This window comes from Melanotaenia boesemani, chromosome 24 (assembly GCF_017639745.1).
Source record: "Melanotaenia boesemani isolate fMelBoe1 chromosome 24, fMelBoe1.pri, whole genome shotgun sequence".
In the NCBI taxonomy this organism is placed as follows: domain Eukaryota; kingdom Metazoa; phylum Chordata; class Actinopteri; order Atheriniformes; family Melanotaeniidae; genus Melanotaenia; species Melanotaenia boesemani.
In genome coordinates, this window is record NC_055705.1 from 1,169,933 (window position 1) to 1,196,038 (window position 26,106).

The 26,106-nt window shown below is 42.8% G+C and overlaps 2 protein-coding genes across 2 annotated transcripts in view; one reads left to right on the forward strand and one right to left on the reverse strand.

Annotated features, from left to right (window-relative positions):
• The window catches only part of LOC121635255 (NLR family CARD domain-containing protein 3-like), a 1,000,352-nt gene that overhangs the window by 213,021 nt on the left and 761,225 nt on the right, over positions 1-26,106 (forward strand). The window lies entirely within an intron of this gene.
• LOC121635701 (titin homolog) overlaps positions 491-26,106 on the reverse strand; it is a 31,341-nt gene continuing 5,725 nt past the window's right edge. The window contains exons 3-19 of the mRNA XM_041978995.1: positions 24,731-24,897; positions 23,449-23,477; positions 23,051-23,083; positions 18,916-18,968; positions 14,253-17,755; positions 14,008-14,169; positions 10,771-10,829; positions 10,586-10,606; positions 8,896-9,137; positions 8,756-8,817; positions 8,412-8,646; positions 5,743-8,333; positions 5,442-5,661; positions 2,931-3,141; positions 2,263-2,451; positions 1,957-2,170; positions 491-574 (exon numbers count right to left, since the gene is read on the reverse strand). Of these exons, the coding sequence (XP_041834929.1) occupies positions 491-574; positions 1,957-2,170; positions 2,263-2,451; positions 2,931-3,141; positions 5,442-5,661; positions 5,743-8,333; positions 8,412-8,646; positions 8,756-8,817; positions 8,896-9,137; positions 10,586-10,606; positions 10,771-10,829; positions 14,008-14,169; positions 14,253-17,755; positions 18,916-18,968; positions 23,051-23,083; positions 23,449-23,477; positions 24,731-24,897 (8,075 nt within the window). The remainder of the gene's footprint in view (positions 575-1,956; positions 2,171-2,262; positions 2,452-2,930; positions 3,142-5,441; positions 5,662-5,742; positions 8,334-8,411; positions 8,647-8,755; positions 8,818-8,895; positions 9,138-10,585; positions 10,607-10,770; positions 10,830-14,007; positions 14,170-14,252; positions 17,756-18,915; positions 18,969-23,050; positions 23,084-23,448; positions 23,478-24,730; positions 24,898-26,106) is intronic.

Sequence of the window (26,106 nt, forward strand, 5' to 3'; positions counted from 1 at the left end):
TAAGCTTCTTTTAGTGGTTTATAAACGTCTTAATGGTCTTGGACCTTCTTATTTATCTGACCTGCTTTTAAACTGCGGGCCCTCATGGACGCTGACATCCTCTGGGCCTTTAGGTACTTTCTAAGGTGATAACTAAAACGTAGGGCAAGGCCTCGCTTCATTACTACGGCCCTCATCTGTAAAACAACCTGCCACAGAACCTCAGGGTTGCAGACACTGTTGTTTTTTAAAAGAGGCTCATGTTTTAGCTTAGCTTTTAACTGAGCTGTTATTTTACTAGTCCATCATTTTATTTAAAAAGTAGAGAAAAAAGCAAAACAAATGAGTAAATGCAAGAAAATTAAAAGGGGTAAGGAAAATGTAAAAGGGGGAAAGAGACTCAGCAAACCGAAAAAGAGATTAATTAATAAAATTATTCAGTTAAATTTAGTAAATAAATATAATTAAAACCAACAACAATGAACTGGGAAAAAAATAAATGAATAAAAACTCACACTTGAGTCTGTCGCACAAAGTCTGCAAAGTGCTGATCTCTGGAGCATAACTCGATTATTCTGAGACGTTCCTGGATCTCCTGCAGACAGGTGAAGGGTCAACACAGAGGAATCATGTTTATGTAAGAGTCCAGGAGGAAGAGCTGCAGGTAAAAATAGTTGCTTGCGTACTACACATATCCTGCTGAGCCAAAGAAACATCACAACAGTCAGTCAGCCCGGCCCAAAGAGTCAAAGTCATGCTGCTAAACACAGAAGCTGAAGTCAAAGCTCTGAGTGGGAGGAGGACGAGGTCAGCTCGGCGGGTCCTACACAGAAAACATTTAACTGCTCCAGATCACCATCATCATCATCATCACCCTCTCTTCAGCAAACTCAGCTTTCAGCCCCGAACAACTCTGTACCTGTTGTACCTGGGAGTAGTTCTGTGTAATAATAATGGATTAGATTTATAAACTTTTTTTTTTAGACATTCAAAGTGCTTTACATTAAATCCATTATTTATTCACTCCACATGCAAACACTGGTGAATAAGAAAAACTATTTCGCAATAATTCATGAACATAAAAGATTTTTGCTTTGATTAAAACTAAATTTTTACCTATACTTCTAACTTAAAGTATAAATTCATGTTTTTACAGGCACTAAAGTCCTTCCATGTCACTTTGCTGTTGTCTTATCCATCCACCTGAGTTTGACTCTGTTGTTCCTTTTGGTTTAAAGTGATGTCTTTGGGTACAAAATTATTTGATATTTTCCAAGCAGTTGAAATTTTCTCTGATTATTTGAAGGCCTTTTGTGAAATTATGGCGTTCCACATGGTTCCATGTTGGGGCCACTTTGATTTTCTATTCATTTATTTTATCATTAAGTCCCATTTATTCTCTATGCTGAGGACGAATACTGAGTCTTTTGCCTGTCTTCATCCTCTACATGCATAATTTGCTATTTAAAAATGGATGTATCGATGTAGCAAACAGAGTAATGACACCGGAAACCGTGGGGCAGTGTTGAGCAGTATACCTGACGTGCAACCCGGGAAAGGAACAAAGAAAAATGTTTTCGATGGCACAGACCAACTCCGTCTACTGTGCTGCTTCTTTTTATGTCTCTTCTGAAAATGAACATTAACATGATCTCATCCATCATTGCCATCTTTGCTGTTGTCTGAAACTGACGTCAGACCTTGGAGGTGAACTCTGAACTCTCCACTGCCCTCTGGTGGATGTCTTACCTAACAAACATGCCAACATTAAGGACCAATAAAAGTATGAAGGCAGTGATGTATAAAATGGGTGGACCTATTTATGTACGTAGATGGAGCATAAACGGACCTTTAGATGTAGATGTTAAAATAAAGTTGAATGCAGATGATTCACTTTTGTGCAACATTTCCTATATTTTTAAAAGTGTAAAATTTAAACTGAATTCACACAATTTAAAACATAACTCACTGTCTTACCTCTCTGGTGAGTGATGTGTTTTGGTAAATGTTTTGTATGTCGGCACTGTGCACGTCTCTGGAGGCATACTGGGGGAGGCTGGAGTCACAGCAGTGGTGGTACTGGGGCACGTTGTCATCATAGCGGCGGTAATACTGAGCGCTGATGGGGTCATTCTCAAACATTGGGTTGAACTTAGTGGCATGCTCCAGACTCGGCATGCTTTCACCCCTCCTGGTTGACGAGGATGTAACATTTTTATATTTCATTGTTTATGTAAATTATTCAGATTCAATTTGTTGTTAAAACTCAAAGCTGTTCTTCACCTAATAGGGTCCTCCGTGTCCTCCTGGTTATACTGTTCTCTCAGCGTCCTTGCTAGGAAAAAGATTATACCAGCCGCCACCATGAGGAAACCAGCCACAGAGGCAATGGCAATGCCTACCACCAACGGCTCAGAGACATATTCCTCACAGTGTTCACCACGATACCACCAGTTCTCTCCAACCCGACACCTGCAGCAAACAGAGCAAACTCAATACCCTCTGAAACCACAAAAATCAGCACTTAAATAATGTCCTGGTGTCCCTCAAGGGTCCATTTAAGATCCTTGGTTTAGCAAAGATTTGCATCTATGCAGATGATACAGTCTTTTATGTGTATGTAACTGTAGATAGAAGTAGTCAATCAGATCAATCCCTCATCCGAAATGGTTCCACTTCAAGACAGTTTATTTTTTATTTTCTATTCAGCGATTTAATTTCTGTCTTCTGAATATTAAGTAGAATTAAATGCTGATGATACTAATATGTAGAGTAGATTGTCAAATACATCTGGAGTGTGTGCTGACAAATATCTAAGAAACTACCAAGAAACCATCAGAAACTGAAAACATGTTGTTTAATATAAAATATTGACCACAAAAACTCTTTATATAACTATTTCTATTGAAAGGCGCTTGGATGATGCCACACAGGGTAGAACCTCTTCCTACCTGCAGATGGCGCCCTTGCCAGGGAGAATATCACATTTGCCATCGTTGAGACAGAAGTCGTGTTGGACCTCACAGATGCTCTGACATGGTAGGCCATCCACGCTTAGATAGCCAGCATCGCACACACACTCGGCCTCGCCCGACCACTGATTAACCATACACTTGGAAAACTCGTTACAGGCCTGGAACTTACAGGGATCTGCCCGATCACCTGAGAAGAAACCAACAAATAAATATATATTTGTTTTACCTGAGGACAGAATCCGGCTGCTATGACATGATACAACATCAGGTTGGAAAGAGTTGCAAGAAAATCAAGAGCTAAGCCACTGAGAAAATCATCATCAATAATTTAGTGCTGGCAGCTGTGAAACAGAATATCAAAATTATTAACCTACTGATTAATGGAACATTGAGACTTAAGGCCCATTTAAGCTCTTTGATAAAATATGAAAGTACGAACTATAAAACAAAGTCAAACACAAAGTAATTTTGCAACATTAATTTATTTAAGTCAGGCCAGCAGATTATATATAAAATTGCAGGTTAAAAATTAAATCTACGCATGTCGACCCTCTGACACACATTTCTCCTACTTTTTATTATATTTTGTCACTGTGTCTCTGTCAAGCGAAGTTGTGTGTGGGTAGGGGGGTGCCGGGTTAGATGTCTGAGGTAACCAAGGTAACCAAGGTTACCAAGGTAACCACGGTAACCATGGTAACCATGGTAACGGGGCAGTAACCACTAGTTCCTGAAAAAAAGGACTGTTGCATTCACATTTCCTGTTCCACATTCAGGGGTTATGTATTTTTGGACAGGAAAATAGTGACTTCTTTACTCAACCTCTTGCTAAATGCAACCTTTGACCATGACTGGCCTGAATTACTGAACTGATTTTAAGATTTCCACTTGACATACCAAAGCTGTTGGCAGATTCTTGTGCAGTATTAATGTAAATAAGTGAGATTTCAATTCAGTTTCATGATTAACCCAAAAATATTTATGTGCTGTTTTAACCGTATGTTAAAAAAAATAAAACAAATTCTCCCAGTGGCATTACTCAAAACATCATGATATGACAGACCAGACTAGATCCAGGCCAGCAACCTCTGTAAGACCCATGAGCATGTTTGAGCATGTGCCTGTGCAATGGAAAACTTGCCTACAGAGAACAATGAAGATGAGAGGAGTAAACTGATTATCATGAGTTCAGACCAAAGTGACTCACTGGTATAGATTAGGTTTGTCAGGAGCTCCTATGATTGGCTCAGACAGATTAAAGAGCTGCAGCTCAGCAGATACAGGAAAGAGTCATTCTTCGGACAACGCCATGTACAATGTCTATTTTTGCCCCTTGATCTCAGAATATCTCCAGCTTCATGTGGACTTTACAGGATGTATGACCTCTCTAAGTTAATATTCTTTAACCAATGTTTGATTTTTACCCCTCTTGAGGGGCAGCAGAATAAGACAAGAAAACAAAATCTGACTTATTTCCTGACTTTATCCATTTATCTATCCATCCATCCGTCCATCCATCCGTCCGTCCGTCCATCCATCTATCCATCCATCCATCCATCCATCCATCCATCCATCCATCCATCCATCCATCCATCAATCCCTGCTTATTCCAGTGCAGGGTACAAGGTTTAAAAGGAATCAGCTGTTATCTGTTTATTGCCATCATACTGCAGCAATGATGGGATTAAACTCTGACAAATTCTGCCTTGTCTGCTGCTGACTTTAACAAATTCCAGGTGGAGTAATTTCAGTCAAATAAAAGATACAGTTGCATCCCATTTCTCATGAAGATGAAAAATTTCATAATAGAGAAGGACATATAAACAGCTAACCCACATTATCTCTGAGCTGCGCTCTTCAGATAAACGTGCAGATTTAAAACCCACACCGTAGCGACAGTGAGGAGAATGGCGGACGTGATGTTGATTCATCAGTGAGAATCGGTGTGTGTGCAGCTCCTCACGTTCCTCCCAGACAGATTATCCCAGGTATTAGATCAGAGTCCTAACAGGTGAAAAGCTGCTGAGACGCTGCAGCTACAAACTGAGGATTCAGCTGAGCAGCAGATTTTCTGTCACTGGCATTCTTCATTCTATATTAACTGAATCCCAACATTTTTGGAGAAAGGCCGATGGCTTTTGTTCAAGGAACCTTGGTTTTGTGGTTAAATTAATGGCAGTACGTGTGAGTGTGCATCCTGATCTGGATGTAGGTATAGAAAACAGATTGAGGGGACCTATCACTAACTCAAGCTTATTGTTTGACCTAATAAAGTCAACATAATGTATTTACAAAATTACTTCAAATCATTTAAGACACAGCTGACCTGTTTGCCCTTGACACAAGAAAAAAGAAAATCACACTATGTAACTTGTCAAGGACTCACAATGACCAAACGGTTTATATTCATTCATCCTTTCAAATGTGGGACACCCTGTAAACATGTGACCAGGTAAACTTAGGTTGGAATAATTAGCTCAACTCTACCTGATTCAACATCAAGCGAGTACTTGTCGATGGCTAGATTCATGGTCTGGTAGGCATTGTTGGCAAAGTCCTCCAGGATCAAGTAGATTACATTGTCGACGCCCCTAGGAACTGGTTTCCCGAACCGCATCCTGCTGTTCACAACAATGCTGCCGTTCCTGAAGTTGAGGATCTCCAGGTTCTGAAAGTTGTTCAGGTTCGACTGTAGGTACGGAACCAGCTGCAAGGACAAGACACCAGTGTATTAGTAGCATCTGAATCTTAGAGACTTTTCTACTGGGGTCTGATTCTGAGTCCTCACCAGCTGTAGAAACCGTTGTTCCAGGGCTTTGTATTCAGCAGAGCTCTTGTTGAAAAGGTTCATGGAGAACACCATGTTGGTCACCCTCAGACTGAAGAAAACTGTCAGAGCTCGACCTGGTCTAACTGGTAATGCAATGGCATCCAGGTCCGAGCCCTGAGCTCCGCTGGAGAAGCCACTGCTCTCACCTTCGGCTGCCAAGCCACCATACTGGAACAGATCGATGCTGACGTCGAAGCTGGGCACATCCGAGAAATCGTGTTCGAAAGGTTGGAGATTGATCAGAGAAGTGGTCTCATTGATTTTCTGTAGTGGGGAAGTTGGTATTTGAAGGATGTTCGTGTCTATTTCCCCTCCAGGAGGCTGTACCTCCCCATCTGATGGATCTACTTCCACTCCAGAAGGTTCTACTTCCCCTACTGAAAGGTATACTTCCCTCCCTGATGGTTCTACTTCTTCTGGTGGTTCTACTTTATCTCCAAGAGGTATTACATCCCCTGCTGAAGGGTGTAGTTCCCTTCCTAATGGTTCTACTTCGCCTTCAGTTGCTTCTCCTTCACCTCCAGTAGGTTCTACTGTCCCCCCTAAATGTTCAGATAGTTCTACTTCTCCAGAAGGTTCTACTTTTCTCCCTGGTGGCATTTCCTCTCCCAAGGGCTTTGTTCCACCTGCCAGAAGCTCTATTTCTCCACCAGAGGGTTCTACTTTAGCTCCTGAAAATTCAACTTCCACTCCTGACTGTTTTATTGTCCCACCAATAGGATCAATTTCAGCTGTTGAAAGTTGTACTTCTACTTCAGCTGGTTCTGTACCTACACCCAACGGTTCAGTTTCACCTCCTGCAAGGTCAATATCCACTTCCACTACTTTGCTTCCCATTTCAGAAAGCTCTGCTCCAGATGGTTGAACTTCCACTGTCGAAGGTCTGATTGCTGCACCTAAAGGTTCCACATCAACTGCTACCACTGGTTCTACTTCCATACCAGGAAGTTCCACTTTCGCTCCCATTTCTGAAGCTTGAATTTTGCCTCCCATTTCAGAGGGCTCTACGTCAACTTTAGGAGGTTCTAGTTCCAGTCCTGAAGGCTCGATTTCTCGGACCAAAGGGTCTATTTCAACAGCCAATCGTTCTACTTCCACTCCCACAACCAAAGGTTCTATTTTCTCTTCCAAAGGTTTTATTTCCACTCTTTTAGGCTCAACTTCCCCTCCTGAAGGTTCTGCCTTCCCTGCTGAAGGCCTGAGTAAGGTTGGACCCTGTGCTTGGTCCGGTATTGAAGAACTTGGTGACCCCTCAGCAGCATCAGTTGGAAAACTTTTTGTTTCCACCACCACAGACTGAGAGATGTCTGACGGTGGAGGACTTATTGGGACCTCAGTCACATCATCATGGGTTTGATGAAAGATATCGTCATCCTCTGGAACTGAATCAGAAACTCGAGTAAACGGTGAATCCTTTTCACGTGAGAGCTCAATGCTGCTGATGTGGACTGAAGCAACGGGTGGAGTTGAGACTGGAGTGTCAGTTGTTGTGGTGACAACCATGACCTCATCCACAACCATGTCATGGTCTAGGACTTCAGAACTTGGTGCTGCCATTGTTGTATTAGTGGTGCCTACATCTTGCTCTTCCAAAATCTCAACCTTATCATGGGTTATGGTTTCTGGCAGGGGTGGTTCAGGTTTTTCAAGGGGGACCTTGACTTCTAACAGCTTATCAGTGGTTGTGTCAAAGCCTTCGACAACCTTTTCAAAATCAGGTAGATCTGTGGTTGGGAGAGTTTCAGTATCAGGGTTTTCAGGTACTTGCGGTGCAACACTGACTTTCATCTTGTCCTTCTCTTGTAAGTCTTCAGCGGATTGCAATGTGACTGTAACCCCTGGAAGCGCTGCTCCTGTTTCAGTAGTTACTTTCATCTTTTTGGTTGTTTCTTGAAGCTTGAGGCCTGAATCAGTTGATTCTGCAAAAACAGCTACTCCCTGAGTCCAAGATTCAGGTTTGAAAGAATCAGTGACCGGTGCCAAAGAAGTAAATGGTTCCACCTCAGAGAGTCCTGATGCTTCCATTGTCTCTACACGAAGCTCCACATTTAGAGTTTCCATGGGTGAGACAACAGGGGTCTGAGCTGTGGTTGGTTCCTGGTTATATGTACTGATGTGCGGTGTCACCATGTCTCCATCCACAACAGGCTTCTCAACAAGTTCATCTGAAGAGGATTCTTCAAAAGTCTGAGTTGTTGTTTTCTCTGCCAGTTCTTCTCCCTTTGCTACCAAGTCATCTTTTTTAGTGGTTGGAGTCTGCGTAGCAACCCGGTCTTCATCTGTATCAACCTCTAGATCAGGTGGTGGGAGAACCTCAAGGCTGCCATCCCCCCTGTTGTAAGTGATGTCAGACGTTGAGGAAGTCTGCCACAATGGATCAGCTTCGTAGCCATCTCCAGAAAAACCAGAGCCAGATCTGTCCTCGAGGATAGCCTCAGGGGGAGTTTTCACAGGAGGCATGCTGGCTGCAGATGAGTCCTTGGGATGGGCCTTGGGATGGCTGGAGGTGCTACTGAGGAGGAACCCCTCATCTTTGATATTACTACTCTCTGTAAAGCAGAGAAGTGGAAGGTTATATGACAGTTCTATGACGTCAAAGTTTTTCTTTAGTAAGTGATTTAATTTACCGTCTTTGGTGTCCGGCTCTAGGCCGAAGGTCTTTTCCTGGAATTCAGTGGACGTTGGAGGAACTGTGCTTTCTTCGAACATGAAGACATCGTTTTCGCTCACCTCCTCACTCTGTGGAACTTTCCATTGGTTGAAGGTGTCCACCAGGAAGTCCTCCTTCTTCAGGAAAATGTCGCTGGTGTCGGCCTCGTGGCTCGGAGGGTCAGGAGGCTTCTCTGCTGCTAGGACATTATCCTGAAAGGATGTTAGAAATCATTTTTAGGAGATCCTTCCGTTTCAGGGGAAGACGTTTTATTAAACATGAAACTTTTGTCCATTTGCTCTTATTTTGCTTCAGACTCACCATGTTTTCATAGGTGTCAACTGGTCGACTCGTAGGTTTGACGGGAGGCAACAAGTTCTCAGCTACAGAAAGAAACAGAAGAAGGTGAAACAGAGAGATCTGATTTTCCTGTTGTGATTCAACAAGAAACCTCTTGGTACCGTTCTCCAGAGTCTCCAAGCTGCTGTTGGTCATGAAGTTGTCTTTGTGCAGTGCCTCGGTGATGTAGTTGCGGAAGTCGGAGATGGTGTAGATGACGGTGGGCTGCTCAGCGGCTCCAGGGTAGTTTCTCTCCACCAGGTTGTTTTGCAGGGTGATGAAGTCCAGTGTGTCATTGGCGATGCCACCACTGTCCACCTCCACCTCCAGGGTGATGGCATAGTGCACCTGGACCACCAAACCCCTGATGGGACCAGAGCATAGCTGCTGGTAAATGTGTCCACTTTGGTTCAAGACGGATTATAAGAGCTCTGGATCTCATCCAGTAAGTCTAATAATCATTGAATATTCATTTAATTTCAAGGTATGATCAAGACACAATTTAAAACACTACTGAGAGATAATCAGGAAAAAATAGAACACAAAATTATCAGAAAATTCTTAAAAACTTCATATATATATATATATATATATATATATATATATATATACACACACACTTTTTCTATATTTATTTTTTTAAGAAAAAACTCATTGGGAAAAATGTTAAAAACTTTGACTAAGAAATTTTATAAAAGGAAGAAATCATGAAGAAATACAGAAGAAACCGGAATGAACTTGTAGAAAAATTCTCAAGAAATATAAAGACGAAAAAGACAAAATGGAAAAAGAAAAATTCTATGAAGAAAAAGTAAATAAGAAATCAATTATCTAGAAAAATGTCAAATGATCAGGAAATAAATATTAATATGAATAAAGCAAAAATTATAATTAAATAATAAAGAAATAAATTACAAAGAAATAAAGAAATTTACAGAACATAAAAATAAAATGTAATGACAGCGAATAATACGGGAAAAGGGTAAAGAACAAACGATAAAGGAAATGTAATAAAAACAACAAAGAATCTGGAAAATAAAATCAATCAACAAATTATATTGTGATTTTGAAAGACTGAAAAAATGTTAAACCACCACAAAAATTATGCGCTCCTATCAAATCTCAGCCTCTTCTCTGGTTTTACATGGTGAAACTTCAGCACTGAGCTGAGCATCAAACGGTCGCCTTCATCGCTCCAGCTCTGCAGAGTTCAGGAGGGTTTAAAAGGTCACCGTGAATTTAACACATGGAGACAGGCTAACCTGGGGGGGGGTGGGCTGAGCCTGGGGGGTTCCCGACAAGAGAGGCAGCAGCACAGAGCTCGTCATAAACCTTTAACGTAATCCCAGGCGGCTGCAGGTGGCCGACCAGCCACTTATCTCATTTAAGAGCTGACTGACTATTGTTAAAGACGTTAAGCAGAAGGAAGAGCAACAGAGGTGTTATTTACAGCAACATGTGGGTGAAAGGCTTCCAGGGCGGAGACGCCGTGTGAGGACACCACAACCAGCCAAGAAATCCTGCTGAAGGAGCCATTTAGACCTGACCAGATTCTCAGAGTCAGGGTCCAAACTGTCAGTAACGCTTCAGAGCTGCTGCTGGACGAGCATCCGCTCACTGATCAGGTCAAACATCAGAGCTCGTTCAGCCCCAAGGCCCAGGATGTCAGAGCGGTACACCCGCCCCCCATAAGCCTCCGGTGGAAGCATGGAACTACCAAGAACCGGAGTGCAGGGAGCCATCTGGGACGCCTTCAAGGTCATAGGCCTCCTATAAACCATTTCTAGATAAAATAAACTAAAAAAAACTTACCGTTCTAGATCCTTCTGAGGCCTGAAAGCAAGAAAAGATCAATATTAACAACAGTTGTTATAAAATATTCCTTTAGGCTCAAAAGGAAGTAAACGTGTTTTGAAACAGAAGCTAATCCTGGAACCAAGCAGCAGCAGACATCCAACATGAAGATGTAAAGCTGGCCGGACTCCAGATCAACGTACCTAAACTCCACGATATAGATGCTCTTGAAGCCCGGCAGCTCTTCAAAGACGTCTTCAATCTGATGATAAAAGGAGACAAGGGAAAGTTTAACAACCGGTCGGACCAGGAGACGTCCTCATTTCAGCCAAGCTTTAGCAGACAAATGGCCTCACATTTGACTCTGCAATACTTTGGTATCCACAGGAGTTCCTGGCCCACTCAATGACTGCAAGGTGCCCAGGTCCTGCCCAGATCATCATCCCTCCACCACCGTGCTGACACTAGGTCAAGGTGCTGGGTTTTCTCTAAACATGCTGCTGCACCAAACATCTCCAAACCATCCATACTTGTTCAGTCTTTTCCTGATTCGACCTTATGAGCTTGTGTACTATGCTTGGATTCCACTAGGGGGCGCATTAGAGCCCTTAGACCAGAGAGGGTTGCTGAATTTGTAGGGTGTCCGCCCCCACCGGTTACTCGCATTCTGAAGCTTGAAAATGCGTAGCGTGAATTTCTGACAACGTCCACAAATAACCCTTCAAAGAAACGTAAAGTTTTCTAAGCAACCATGATTATACGTAAATACAGGTCATTAAAATCAAGCATATTCTCAGTCTAACCAGTAGGGGTAGCGCTGGCACCAGATGTGAGGTCACAGAGTCCAGCGCAGTAAAATTATGGAAACTTTTGAACTCAAACATGTAGACCGACTTATTTATCCACATCTTTACGATGGCAGGTGTTGTTAATTCTTTAAAAACAGAAGCACCTTTACAGCGTTTCGTTTTCATTCATGTGAGTGAACTTTTGAAGGGTTTGAGGTGTTGGGTGACAGGACAGGGCTTCAGATTTTCAGAGAAATGATGAACTTTGCTGAAACCAACGGATCTTCACGGTTACAGTGTGAGAAAATCCACACAAGGGTCAGAAAGCCGGGTCCTTCGCATGCAGACCGACCCACTGTAGTTTCAGCTGCTGAGTCTTTTTATGTGGAATAAAAACCAACATTTTGGGGCTTTGTGGCCTGTGGCTGCACTCTTCTTCTCCTGTTTCTAAGCTGCAGCAGAGCTTCTGTTGTTTCTATTAGTGCACTTCTCCACTTCATATTCCCTCATTAAAGACCCTGACCCTGACATTCAAACCATAAACCAGCTTCCTGCGTCACGAACGTGGATCGGAGCCTGAAAACCTCCCGGCGGTGCAGGAACACCGGCGTGCTGCTGGATTTTCCACCGGCTGGAGGTGAGTCACCGCTTGTATACTGTATGTTCTCTGCACCGGTCCAGCTCGGCTTTGCCGGCTCGTATAGCTGCTTCCTGGCAGCGTGGAGCAAACTGAGCTCTAAAGCGTGAAGATCTTTAATGCGTGAAAAACAGGCCAGGCCTTTAAAGTAGAGCCAAACTCCTGAGTCTGCAGTTTGTGGGAAACTACAAGTCAGTATGTTTGGTGATGAGGAGGCACAGAACCAAAACTCAAGGATGAAAACAAGCTCAAGGAATCGGTTCCAGAAGATTCTGACTACGTAAAGTTACAGAGACGAGGAGAAAACGGGCCTAAAGCCTTTGAAGTGAATCTGGATCTTTAGACAAGCTATGAGCCTCCATGTCCATCAGAGTCCTGATCCAGGCCTCATTTCATCATACTTAGCCAAAAACACAGTTTCCAGTTATTTATGAAAACATGTTCAACATAAATATAAATACAGAATATGAATCAGAAACAGCTTGAACATGAAGATTTAGTCTGAGCAGTTTTAGTGTTCCACACAGTCTGTGAGAAGCTTCCTGCCCTCAAAGGCCACCGTCCTGCAGCTTTCAGAGGTTTCCCTGCTTCAACACATCTAAATGAAATAACGGGCCATTGTGGAAAACTTCACAACAAGATGCTGGATCCATTTGATTTGAATCAGATGTGTCGGAGCAGGGAAACATCTAAAACCTACGGGACAGTGGACCTCAAGGACCAGAGTTTGACGTCCCTGCTTTAAGTGATGCTGCTGGTTGTGAAGGTCATGTGGCATCTGATCCGGACAGACTAACAGACCTGAGAATTATACCAAATGTTAAGTCATTAAATCAAAGTTTCTACGGTGGTGCTCCATAATTCACGAGGGTTGACGTATTTACCGGAAGAAAACAAACTCCAGTTTTTGATCCGCTTAGAACATGGAAGACCACATAATAAGAACCATTTTCACTCTGATTGTGATTCTGGTTTTGAAGCAGCAGCTCGACACCAGCATCCTGCTTCACTGTGGTCAGCTGAGGAGGACAGAACCGTATCACCATGGCGACAGGACAAGGGAAGGAGCATGCTCAGAATGACCGGAATTAATTTAAAGTGGAATGAGCGTTTACATGATTTAATTTAATTAGGTGTTTATAAGGTAATTTTAAAGAGGATTTCATTTTTATTCTAAATTAAAGCGGAATTAAAACGCTCATGTAAACGTGGCCATAGCTGTCCTCTGGGTGCTGAGTCATGCCAGCTCTCAAGTAAATCTACTCAAATGTAGAGCTGAATTTTACACTTAATTGGATTAATGAAGTAAATTCTTCTAAAAACGGGTTCTTGAGAGTCACGTTTCCATGGAGAACGATGAAGCTTCAGTCAGTATCAGATGGATAAACTGGAGGTCCAGATGCAGCTCTCAGGTCTTGGATTTGGTCCTATTTCCCGTCAGTGTTTTAGGCCTGACTCTGGACCTCCACATGTCCAGTTTCTGGCTCCATGCTGGGATAAGCCAAGTTTCCCGCCACCAGCTGTTTGGGAATCACCTTGTTGTTTTCTGTCAAACTGCCTGATCTCGGCTGTTTCACGGAGATGAAACTAAAGAAATGGGAATAAAGTGTGTTTTTTTGACAGGCTGCTGGTAACTGAGACGTTTGTCATGAACACTGTGAAGTTACTGGCTGAATGAAACTAATCCACACCTATAAATACCTGATAGCCAATCAGAAAACATCAATTTAACGATCAATTCTTTTTAATCTCTGCTTGCTCTTGTTCTCAGTGACCTTGTAGATCATCTGATGGGATCGGTTCGATTCTCTGTCTTTCCTGGAACCAGCAGTGTTCTCTGAACAAGGAGCCTGCAGGACTGAATCCTGACTTGCTTTGCCTCCCATGTATAACTTGGTACTGATGGATGAGAACTATGAAGGAGTTCTGGTGGAGTTTCTGAATGTTGTGGATCAACGTTTGTAAGCCAGCTGGGTCCAGACAGGACCTGCCCTGTACGTCAGAAACGAGCTTACCCTGCGTTTGAAGTGTCTGGCCAGCTGCTGGTACTCAAAGCTGCTCGGGTCTCTCAGAGCATCGTTGTAGGTTTCTCCTGTCAGCTTGATCCTCATCTCGACCATCTGGTCCTTCAGGGGCCGTGGAGGTCGCAGCAGCGTGTCATCGATCTCGTTCCCGATCTGGGCGTAAACAAGATGTAGAGATGTGGTGTTGGCGTGGAGAACACAACCTCTTACAAAACAAACGATTGTGGTTGGCTTACCGTGTTCTCCTGCTCATCCTCAAACAGGAAGCCGTTGTTCCCCAGCAGGTTGTCTTCTGGTTCGTATGGACCCTCTGTTGGTTCTGGGAAGTTCCCGTTGTTGGTTTCCATGGTGAACTTGGTTGTGGCCTCCTCTGTAGTCTTTGCTGTGGATTCTGGGGTGACTTCTTCAGCTGCAGGTGAAGCTGCTTGTGCTATCTCCACCTCTGTGGTGGGAAGTTCTGCCTCTGAACTGACCTCTTGATGGGCTTCAGGTTCTGTTTCACTCGGACCTTCTGAGATGACTTCCACTTCATCTCCAGGAGCATGTTCTGGGACTTCAGGTTTGGAGGCAGTCTGTCTGGTTGTTTCTGGGGGGAGTTCCACCTCAGAATCACTTGGAGGTTCTATAGTCGCCTGTGGTCGAGATGTTCCATCTCGCTCATTTGCTGGTAGAGATATCTCCTCTGTGTCCTTGGGATGGGCCTTCTTAGAAACTTCTGGTGTGGTTCCTTCTTGCTCCTCCAAGGTTCCATCCTCTTGGTTCTCCACTGGTTCCCCTCCAACTGCTTCCTGAGTTTCATCTACAGATGTTGGTGGAGGATCAATTTCCTCCTCAGGTTCTACCTTAGGGCCAGTTTCTACTTCATACCCTCCTGTGGGCTCCTTTTTATCTACAACTTCTTCTAGAGAATCCCTCTGGGCTGGTTCTCTTTTGGGTCCGGGTTCTTCCACGATTTCTACTTCAATTGTTGATGCTGTTGTTGTTCTTGCCTCTTCTGTGAATTCTGGTTCTCTAGAAGTTTCTTCTGGTTCACTCTGTAGCTCTGGATATTTGGTTGGTTCTCTAGGCGCTTCTGTTTCTTCTGCTACTTTTGTTGTGGGTTCTGGTTGTTGTGGTGGTTCTCTTGATTGGTCAGGTACCTGTGCTGGCTCTGTTGTGGGTTCTGGAGTTTCTTCTTCTTGTACAAGTTCTGGTTCTTGTGTTGGATCTACTATGGGCTCTGGTTCTATTGCTGGTTTTACAGTGGGTTCTACTTCTTGTATTGTTTCTTCTATGGGTTCTGTTTCCTGTGTTAGTTCTTCTGTAGGTTCTGGTTCTAGTGTTAGTTTTATGGTGGGTTCAAGTTCTTTAGTTGGTTTCTCTTTGGGTTGTGGTTCTTGTGTTAGTTCTATGGTGGGTTCAGGTTCTTGTACTGGTTCTTGAGCAGGTTCTTCTTCTTGTATTGTTTCTTCTATGGGTTCTGTTTCCTGTGTTGGTTCTTCTGTAGGTTCTGGTTCTTGTGTTAGTTCTATGGTGGGATCAGGTTCTTGTACTGGTTCTTCTTCTTGTATTGTTTCTTCTATGGGTTCTGTTTCCTGTGTTGGTTCTTCTGTAGGTTCTGGTTCTAGTGTTAGTTCTATGGTGGGTTCAGGTTCTTGTACTGGTTCTTGAGCAGGTTCTTCTTCTTGTATTGTTTCTTGTATGGGTTCTGTTTCCTGTGTTGGTTCTTTTTCAGGTACTGGTTCTAGTGTTAGTTCTATGGTGGGTTCATGTACTTGTGTTGGCTTCTCTTTAGGTTCTGGTTCTTGTGATAATTCTATGGTAGGTTCAGGTTCTTGTATTGGTCCTGCTTTGGGTTCTGGTTCTTGTGTTAGTTCTATGGTAGGTTCATGTACTTGTGTTGGTTTCTCTTTAGGTTCTGGTTCTTGTGCTTGTTCTATTGCGGGTTCAAGTTCTTGTGTTGGTTGTGTGGGTTCAGGTTCTTGTCCTAGTTTTATGCTGGGTTCAGGTTCGTGTACGGTTTCTCTAGAGGTTTCTGGTTTGTCTTTCTTGACTTCAGTTGGTTCTGCTGTGGGTTCTGATGGCTTCTCTATAATCTCTTGCATGGGTTTGGACTCTGTCACTGGTTCTTCTGTTAGTTCTGATATCTTAGTAGCTTCTCTTTCAGGTTCTAGATTATGTTGTGGTTCCCTTGTAGGTTTGGGCTCTTCTACAGATTCTGCTATTTTTACTGGTTCTGCTTTGGTTTCAGGCTTTTCTACAGGTTCCTGTTCAGGAGGTTCAGTAGGTTTTCCTTCTAAGATTGCTTCCTCTTTAGGTTCTTCCTCATGTAAAATTTCTCCTGTAAGTTCTGGTTCCTCTCGAACTCTCAGTACTTCTTGCTTTTCAGGTTCTGTTGGTGTTTGGGGTCTATCTGCGTCTCCTGCAGCTTCGATTGTTGCCCCGGCTGCTTCTTTTCTAGTTTCTCCTTCCTCTTGCTCTGTGGTTCTGTCTTCTGGTTGGACTTCTGCTGCTGCTGTATCTGTTGTGAAACCCCTTGGAGCATCAGTGCTCTCCGCTGTAACTTCCTCCTCTCCTGCTTCAACAGTCTCAATCTGTTCACTGTCTTCTGTTACTTCTCTCTGATCTTCAGAAAAAGCTCCAACTTCATCTTTGATGTCCAGATCTTCTGGTTCTACAGGTGTCATGACAACAGGTTCCTCTGGTGGAATGTTCTCCGTTGTTGGCACATCTCCATCTTTGTCAGTCAGTTCAGGTTTGGAAGTAACCTCGACTGTTGTTGTTGTTGGCTTGTCCTTTCCAGTGTCTTCACTAGCTTCAGCTTCCATCATACCTGTGGTCAGGATGGAGGCCTGAGAGGGAACTTCTGTTACTGGGTGTAAGACTGGTTCTGGTTCTGGAGTCATGTCCACCGACACCTCTATCTCCTCTTCTGGGTCGGTCATCAGAACTACGGTTGGAGTTGTGAGTGTGCTGATATCTTGGCTAGCTTCCAGAGTCACGTCTGATGGATGCTCTTCTGCTGGTGTTTGGATATCGCCTTCAGGTTCTGCAGGAACCACTGTTTCAGGTGCACGAGAAGTGGTCTGGACCACAGTGTCTGGTAAAACCTCAATGGGTTCTTCTCTAACCTCATAAGTCAGAGTTACATCAGTGATGATATCCAAAGAACTGTCTGGAGTTTCTTGAACTTCTGGGACCAAAAAGTCTTTGGAGGTTGTTTCATGAACATCTTCTATCAGAACTTCTGCAGGAACTTCGATGGTCGCCGACTCCGGCTCAGTAACAGCGTCTCTAGCAGTCTCTGCGGTCGGCTTTTGAAGAACCACAACAGCAGCAGTGGCGACTTCTTGAACCACGACATCTGATGGTGGTTCCTCACCTTGTGGGCTAACATCCTGACTCTCCTCTAGATCTTCATGGATCAGGTTATCCTCTTCCTCTGCTCTATCCGGATCCATCTCATGTCGCCCCACCTCCTGATCCGGTCCATAAAAGGGCTTGTGTGTTACCTCTGCTAGATCCTCAGAACTTGCGCCCCCTGTCGGACTTGGTGAAGTGGCGTCATCTGGCATGGCATCAGCAGCAGGGTCAAAGGTTAAATCCACAGGAATCCCAGTTTGCAGTGTTGCAGCTGCTTCCTGAGGCAGACCCTCAGTTGGAGAGAGGGTAGAGGTCCAGGTCAGGACTCCAAAACCTGGAGGGAGTTGGTCTTGACCCACTGTGACAGTTTCTGATCCAAGGATGATGGCGTCCTCTCCTGCAGGATAAATAATGGATTATTTTATAGAGCTCCTATTTAACAGAAAGACCATTCAGACCCACAGAGACCTTTTTTAAATGTCCATAACTGCTTCTTTACATGAACAACCTCACATGTTCTCTAATTTACCTGACACCATTTTTCTATGTTCCACAAAGGTTTTTAACTCTCAGAGTAAAACATTTCCAGTGTGTGATTCATCGCTCGTTGTGTTGCGTAACTCATGTCCTGTACAACTGGATGATGTTAGCTAACCGGACCTCCTGCGACCTTAAGCTCCCCGGGACGTCTGCCATGTTTGATCACGAACAAAGTGACTTCAGTCCGACCACGAGCTCTCGTTTGAAATGTTGAATAGCAGCTCAGTGTTGTTAAGAATCTGGATCTGGTGAGTTTGGGGTGATGTGGGAACTATTGGCGTGGTCTTAGGACTGGATGTGGAAGCTGTTTTGTGTGTTAGATGGAGGTTGAGGTTGAAACAGAGGCAGCCGCTCTATCTGTAAACTGTGATCTTAGTAACCCTGATCGATCCTGCAGTAACTCAGTCACATCTCTGCTGCTCCGCCTCCCTCCATTGACCAGACTTCTGCTCGTAAATAGGCTTACAGATCTATTCTGGGAGGCAAGCGTGTGACGGGAATCAGCCTCCCAGTCCGGCTTCTCATAAGACAGATTGGGGTGTAAGGTGAGCATGGCTCTACTCTTCAAACCTGAGCAAGTTCCACCTGTTGGGGGTGGGGAAGACTTACAAAGAACCACGCTAATCTTTGTACGGCCCTGAACCTGTTTTCATCAGTCAGTGGTGAATGAAGCCACTCTGGATTATCAGAAAGGTGTCATGTTTAATCAAAATGCTCTGAGCTGAAGCTCTAGATCCAGAGATCAGATCCTACCAGAGTTCAGCTTTTATCAATCAGATTCATTTGGATGAATGGAAAAGTCGTTGGAGAGCCAGTTTCATGTGGAAAAAACCTTAAAAGTCACCTAAAATTCTCACTTTGTCTTCAGTTTTCTGCTGAAATATCGGCTGAAAAATGAAGAAATAACTTGCACACTTCTGTATAGCCAACATCAGGTCAATTTTTTCCCTCTGACATGTTCTCCACATTTACATGTGTGACATGTTTTGATGAGAAAAGCTTCAGGTGAGCTCTTACCTGGAAGGACCTCTGTCACAGAATCTTCGGTCGGAATGGTTGGTGACTCAGAACTGGATAAAGAACAGAAAGCGTCAGCAAAGCTTCAGCAGATGAATCCACCTACACCAGCTACAGAGAACCGAAGACTAACAGCAGGTTTAGGTTCCTCTGCTGAAAGCGTAGAACCTCAGATCCCTGACTCATCTTAACTTAAGAAGCTGCAACCATCAAAGCAAAAAGTAAAATTTAATTTTGCACTGAATTCACAACCTCACTTCCAAAGATGTTGGGACTCAAACGTAAATAAAAACAGAATTTAATGAATTTCAAATCTCATCAAAACATCTTTTATTCCCAGTAGAAGACAAACAACACATCAGATGAAACGGAGACGTTTCACCATGAGATGAAAATATGAGCTGATAGTGAATCTGATGGAAAAAGTTGGAACAGGAGCAACAAAAGGCTGGAAAAGTACCTGGTACAAACCAGAAACACCTGGAGGAGCATTGGACAACTAACCAGGTTACCTGGCAACAGGTCAGTAACATGACTGGTATAAAAGGAGCATTTCAGAGAGGCAGAGTCTCTCACATGGAAAGATGGACAGAGCTTCACCAATCTGAGACAAACTGGATGTAAAGATCCACCATCTACAGTGTAGAATATCATCAAAACATTCAGATAATCAGGAAGAATCCCTGTGTGCATGGAACAAGACTGAAAGTTAAAACTGGATGCTTTCATTCTGGAGAGAGGCTCCATCAATGCTGAAAAGTACATGGAGGTTGTAGAGCAACATCTGCTCCCATCCAGACAACGTCTCTTTCAGGGAAGGCCTTGCAGATTTCAGCAAGACGATGCTGAACCACATCCTGCATCCATCACAGCAGCATGGCTTCACAGGAGAAGAGTCCGGCTGCTGAACTGGCCTGCCTGCAGTCCAGACCTTTCACCAGTACACAACATCTGGAGCATCATGGAAGCAGAAATCCAGCAACCAAGGTCCAGGACTGTAGAGCAGCTAGAATCCTACATCAGACCAGAATGGGACAACATTCCTCTCCTAAAACTCCAGCAACTGGTCTCCTCACTTCCCAGATGTTTCCAGACATGTTAGAAGAAGAGATGCTACACCATGCTGAACGTTACCCTGGAACTACTTTTTACACCATGCTGAACACCACCCTGGAACTACTTTTTACACCATGCTGAACACCACCCTGGAACTACTTTTTACACCATGCTGAACATCACCCTGGAACTACTTTTTACACCGTGGTGAACACCACCCTGGAACTACTTTTTACACCGTGCCGAACACCACCCTGGAACTACTTTTTACACCATGCTGAACACCACCCTGGAACTACTTTTTACACCATGCTGAACATCCCCCCTGGAACTACTTTTTACACCATGCTGAACGTCACCCTGGAACTACTTTTTACACCATGCTGAACATCCCCCCTGGAACTACTTTTTACACCGTGCTGAACACCACCCTGGAACTACTTTTTACGCCATGCTGAACACCACCCTGAAACTACTTTTTACACCATGCTGAACATCACCCTGGAACTACTTTTTACACCATGCTGAACACCACCCTGGAACTACTTTTTACACCGTGCTGAACATCACCCTGGAACTACTTTTTACACCATGCTGAACACCACCCTGGAACTACTTTTTACACCGTGCTGAACACCACCCTGGAACTACTTTTTACACCGTGCTGAACATCACCCTGGAACTACTTTTTACACCGTGCTGAACACCACCCTGGAACTACTTTTTACACCGTGCTGAACTACACCCTGGAACTACTTTTTACACCGTGCTGAACATCACCCTGGAACTACTTTTTATACCATGCTGAACATCACCCTGGAACTACTTTTTACACCGTGCTGAACATCACCCTGGAACTACTTTTTACACCATGCTGAACATCACCCTGGAACTACTTTTTACACCGTGCTGAACATCACCCTGGAACTACTTTTTACACTGTGCTGAACATCACCCGGAACTACTTTTTACACCATGCTGAACATCACCCTGGAACTACTTTTTATACCATGCTGAACATCACCCTGGAACTACTTTTTACACCGTGCTGAACATCACCCTGGAACTACTTTTTACACCGTGCCGAACATCACCCTGGAACTACTTTTTACACCGTGCCGAACATCACCCTGGAACTACTTTTTACACCATGCTGAACGTTATCCTGGAACTACTTTTTACACCATGCCGAACGTCACCCTGGAACTACTTTTTACACCGTGCTGAACATCACCCTGGAACTACTTTTTACACCATGCCGAACGTCACCCTGGAACTACTTTTTACACCATGCCGAACGTCACCCTGGAACTACTTTTTACACCATGCTGAACGTTACCCTGGAACTACTTTTCACACCATGCCGAACGTCACCCTGGAACTACTTTTTACACCGTGCTGAACGTTACCCTGGAACTACTTTTCACACCATGCCGAACGTCACCCTGGAACTACTTTTTACAGACATGTTGCTGCATCAGATTCACTATCGGCTCATATTTCCATCTCTTGGTGAAACGTCTTAGTTTCATCTGACATGTTGTTTATCTTCTACTGGGAATAAAAGATGAGTTGATGAGGTTTGGAAATCACTGCATTCTGTTTTTTTTTTTTTTTGTTTTTTTGTTTTTGTTTTTAAGTTGATGAAAAAAGTATGTATGCTAGAAGGTATCATACAATATCTTGGATTTTCTGTCAAATTCAATCCAGTTTGATAGTATTTGATCATCTGAAACTACATTTCAACAATAAAATTCAAGTGATTTAAGGAAAAGAGTCTAAACAAGTTCATTCCAGACACATCAGCAAAGTGTTAGTCGAGCCAAAGTAGAGCTCAGTGTCATGACTTTAAAAGAGGGATTTTCACCCAGCAACAAATGCATTTATTCAATTTCACCCAGAATCCCCACAAACCAACAACCCCAGGATTCCCCCTCACTGTCGCTGCACATGTTAGTGTTTAAAATAGATGAAATTCCCCCTTTGAAAGCGCAGCGATTTTCGCAGAGCAGAGCCAGGGCGTTTTTACGAGTACCAACAAAAAGCAGCAAACATCACACACACACACACACACACACTCCAGTTTCTCTCCTCAAAACAAGGCGCTGTCTGGCTCGTTAGCTAAAAAGCTACCAAGCTTAGTTTCTTTCTGGACTGGAGTCAATAAATCCTTTTTGTAAAAGAGTTTTTTGTGTTTATGTAGTTAATTTGACTTTAGTGCTAACGAAACAAGCTAATCAGCTTGTACATAAACACTCCTAACATGTTACATTTCACACCTTTTAGTGGATTTCAGGCTTTAGGATCACATTTATCATATTAGCATGCTAAATGTAGCATCCTAAAAACATAAAATATCTTAAAGAAAATCATATGAACAAAATTTTCACATAAAAATAGAAATATTAGTAAAAAAAAATTACACATTAAAGAATTGTTTTTACTACCATATATCTTGATCTTGACATAACTACCATTTTCCCTATAAATTACAGGGCAGCAGAGGTCACATGGTGCCTTTTCTCAGCTGGCTTCCAGAACTCAGCCAATCAGAGAGAGGTGGCCATTTAGGGAGGGGGGTCTTAAAGAGACAGGAGTTAAAACGAGCCTCTTGTTCCAGACAGGAAATCAACTCAACCTTTTAAAACCAGACGGCCCAGTTAGGAACGTTGAAAACAGATGGTGCCAACACATCGTTTTGGAGACATATCGGGACTGTCTGGACTAGAGCTTCTAACTTTGTTCTGCTTTACTTTCATCAGAGATGATGTTCATATATTGCAGAGGTTTAGAGATACAGCTGCATCATTCCAAAGACATGCTCATTTTCATCCTGAAAGGGTTTTTAGGCAATCCTGAAACTGTGCCATCTTTAATTATTCCTCACCAGTAAGACATATACTCATATGTACACATCACCCCCTTTATGTCTGAGTTTGAAATTTTTAGCAGAATGGGGAGAGGACTCAGAGTTAAAAAAACAACAGGTTCAGACACTTTCTATCGTGTGATTCCCGTTCCTGTTCACATTGACTCCAGCTCAGGTCTGTAGGTGGTGTTCCAGTATTCACCAACCTACCTGCATGGAGGAGAGTCTGAGGAGATGGGCACACTGCAGCAGGTGATAAACACAGCACAGGAGTCAATACACAAACACAACTCAGAACGAATCGCCACTGATGCAACAAGTCATTCAGTTCAGTGTTGCATCGTTTTCTTTCCTCTAAATAAGATAAAAACTAAGCATTTTATTCTACAGAGATAGAAGCAGCTGGCTTGATATCCATAGAATCAAAAGCTGTAAGATTAAAATAATTCTGGAACATATAAAACCAGGAGCACAATTTATCACGTTAAAGAAATATAGCAATGTTAAGTTTTCAATCATTTTAAAGAAATTTTCAGATGCAACACGTCTCTAAATAACTGTTTATTATTTACTTTATTTACAGTTTCATGCAACAGCTGTTCACTGACCTGTTCATGGCAGCAGCCATAGAAACTCTCTGAAATACAGAATGACATCGTCAGCAAAGAGAGGAAGTCAGCTTAACGCAGGCTGAAACATAACGTTTAATCAGCTGCTGGGATCCAGTGTGACCAGTTAATCTGTGTTCACTAAACTTTTAATTATCTCAGAAATATACCTTGAATTAAACAAACATTGTAAAGATAATTCAAATTTAGTGGACTGTGAAGTATGGTTTGCGTGGGGCTTTAGATTCAATTAAAGAACAGGAAGATGCCTTATTTGTTTTTTAGGCCAATTTTTCTTTTGATCAATTAAATATACATATCGCATCTTTAATGAAAAAATATTAATCTTACCACATCCTTCAATATACATATATGACACGCTATTTGATAATAATTGTGACATTTTACAAACATCTTAAGTCTGGACTGTAGAGATAATATTTCTTTTATCTGTTTTTTTTTTTGTATGACTTTATCAGAAGTGAAGCTGTAGCCGACGCTGAGGCTGAACATGACGACCCAGAGAAACGGCGATGCTTTGGTTTTAAAAGTGGAACAAACCACTATTTACTGCAAAATGCTGCAAAGTCATTTACTGCAGCACCTTTTAGTGTTTTTATTTAGTTTGTTTTTTTTCTTAGCCAATCTATTGCAGCAATAGGTGGAAATGTGGTTAACACCGGATCATGTATGGGTAAAAATACAGGGATACTGGTATCACTTTGACAAATACCACCCATAACTAATCAACAAGAAAACGATCCTAACTATATAACTGTCCATGTGCAGTACATTACAGTATTTTGCCGTTTTTTTTACTACATTTTATGGTATTGTACAGTGTTTTGAGGTTTTACTCCATTTTATTGTATTTTTAAGTATTTTCCAGTGTTGTACAGATTTTCTGTATTTTACAGTATTCAGCAGTATAATAGAGTACTTTGCTGTACTTTTGTTACATATTGTACGTATTTTTCTGTATGCTACTGTGTGTTATGGTATAGTATCAGTATATATATATATATATATATATATATATATATATATAGTAGTATAAGTATAGTAAGATGGTTTACAGTTCTTGTTAGCGTTTTACAGTATTTTACAATGTTTACTGTATCTTATCATATTCTGCTGTATTTTAGCATTTTATTTTTTGCACCATCTTATTGTGTTTTACATTATTTTGTAGTATTTTGTAGCATGTCTTAGTATTTTACAGTATTTTGTCAAATCTTCATATTTCCATATTTAGGGGGGAGGAATACAGCGTTGAACTCACGCTCCTGATGAGACTTCTGTGCTCCTCTGATTGGCTGAAGAAGCTGCCGATGTCCAGGACGCCGACCGTGCCGTCCATACAGCGGTTCACCCAGTCCTGGTACTCGTCTCGATCCGGCAGCCTGTCCCAGAAAATCTTGAAAGCTTCCCACACCGTCTCCTGACACACTAAAAACACCACAAATATGTCACAAACCTAAACCTAAAGACAACCTTACCACAAAGTCAAACCTGTAAGTAGAGGAGGAGTCCCCATAAACAAGGAGATTAGGAACCTGCCTTCTTCTACAAGATAAGCTGCCTACACTTTATTCCAGTTAGGCTGTTACTTTCTTTCCCGTGATTTGCCAGATTTGTTTAACATTACAGCTTTCAACAGCGCCCTCTTCTGGTACCTGCCGATAGCTCCGTAAAACTGATGTAAACCCATAAAAATATGCACCTGTTTTTTCTTATTAATCCTCATTATTTAAAAGTTATCAGGTTATTTCAGCCCTCATGTAAGCTGAGAAACATTTGTACTTGTTGAGCCAACGGTGTGTACGGGACATTCTTGGCTTGTTTGTATGAACAACCCGCTGATCTGCTGCTTTACTTCTTTAGATTCAGATTTTCTCAGCAAGAAGCAAACTGAGACTGAACAGGCTGTTTTCACGGTTCGGCCCAAGAACGACTGAAATGGATGCGGAAACTGGTCCTAGCAGACGGCTAAATGTAGACAATTAAGCCCCAAAGAGCGAATAAGAGCAGATTTAAACTAAATGTTAGCAAACATGAGCTGAGCTGAACTAATGTTGCCATGAAACTTCCAGCTCAAATAAGATGAAACTCAGGATAAAGCTGGAGCTGTGCCTCGATTCTGGGTCGACACGCTTCGAACTGTATGGACTACGTAGCCTACAGAGTCCTACGTAGTACGTACAGTCCGAAGAAGTACCGTTGGTGAAAAGGGACAGCCCACCCAGCTGAGGAGAATTTCCCACAGCAGCAACGTAGGACACTAAACCACTTCCACCTCTGAAATGACTACGTTAGCATATCATAGGATGCGTTAGTGAACGTTAACACCAACCAGGTCATAACGTCAAAAAAAGAAGCTATCTCTTTGTTGTTTTCCAGCTGACACACTCTTCATTAAAATTCAAGAACATCATCTTACATGATTTTAATACCACCGTTTAACAAACAGGCTTTCATTGTACTTGGTTTGGTCCCATGTCTACTACAGTGAGGTGAAGTAGAACCTCCTCCTCAGAGCTTCGTTGCTCTTTCAGAGGCCACAGAAGATCCAGCTCCAGCAGCCTTCGCTACAGGCCAAACGGATTCGAAATGGGACCACACAATGCCATACGTAGCCAACGGATCTGCACTTCGAAG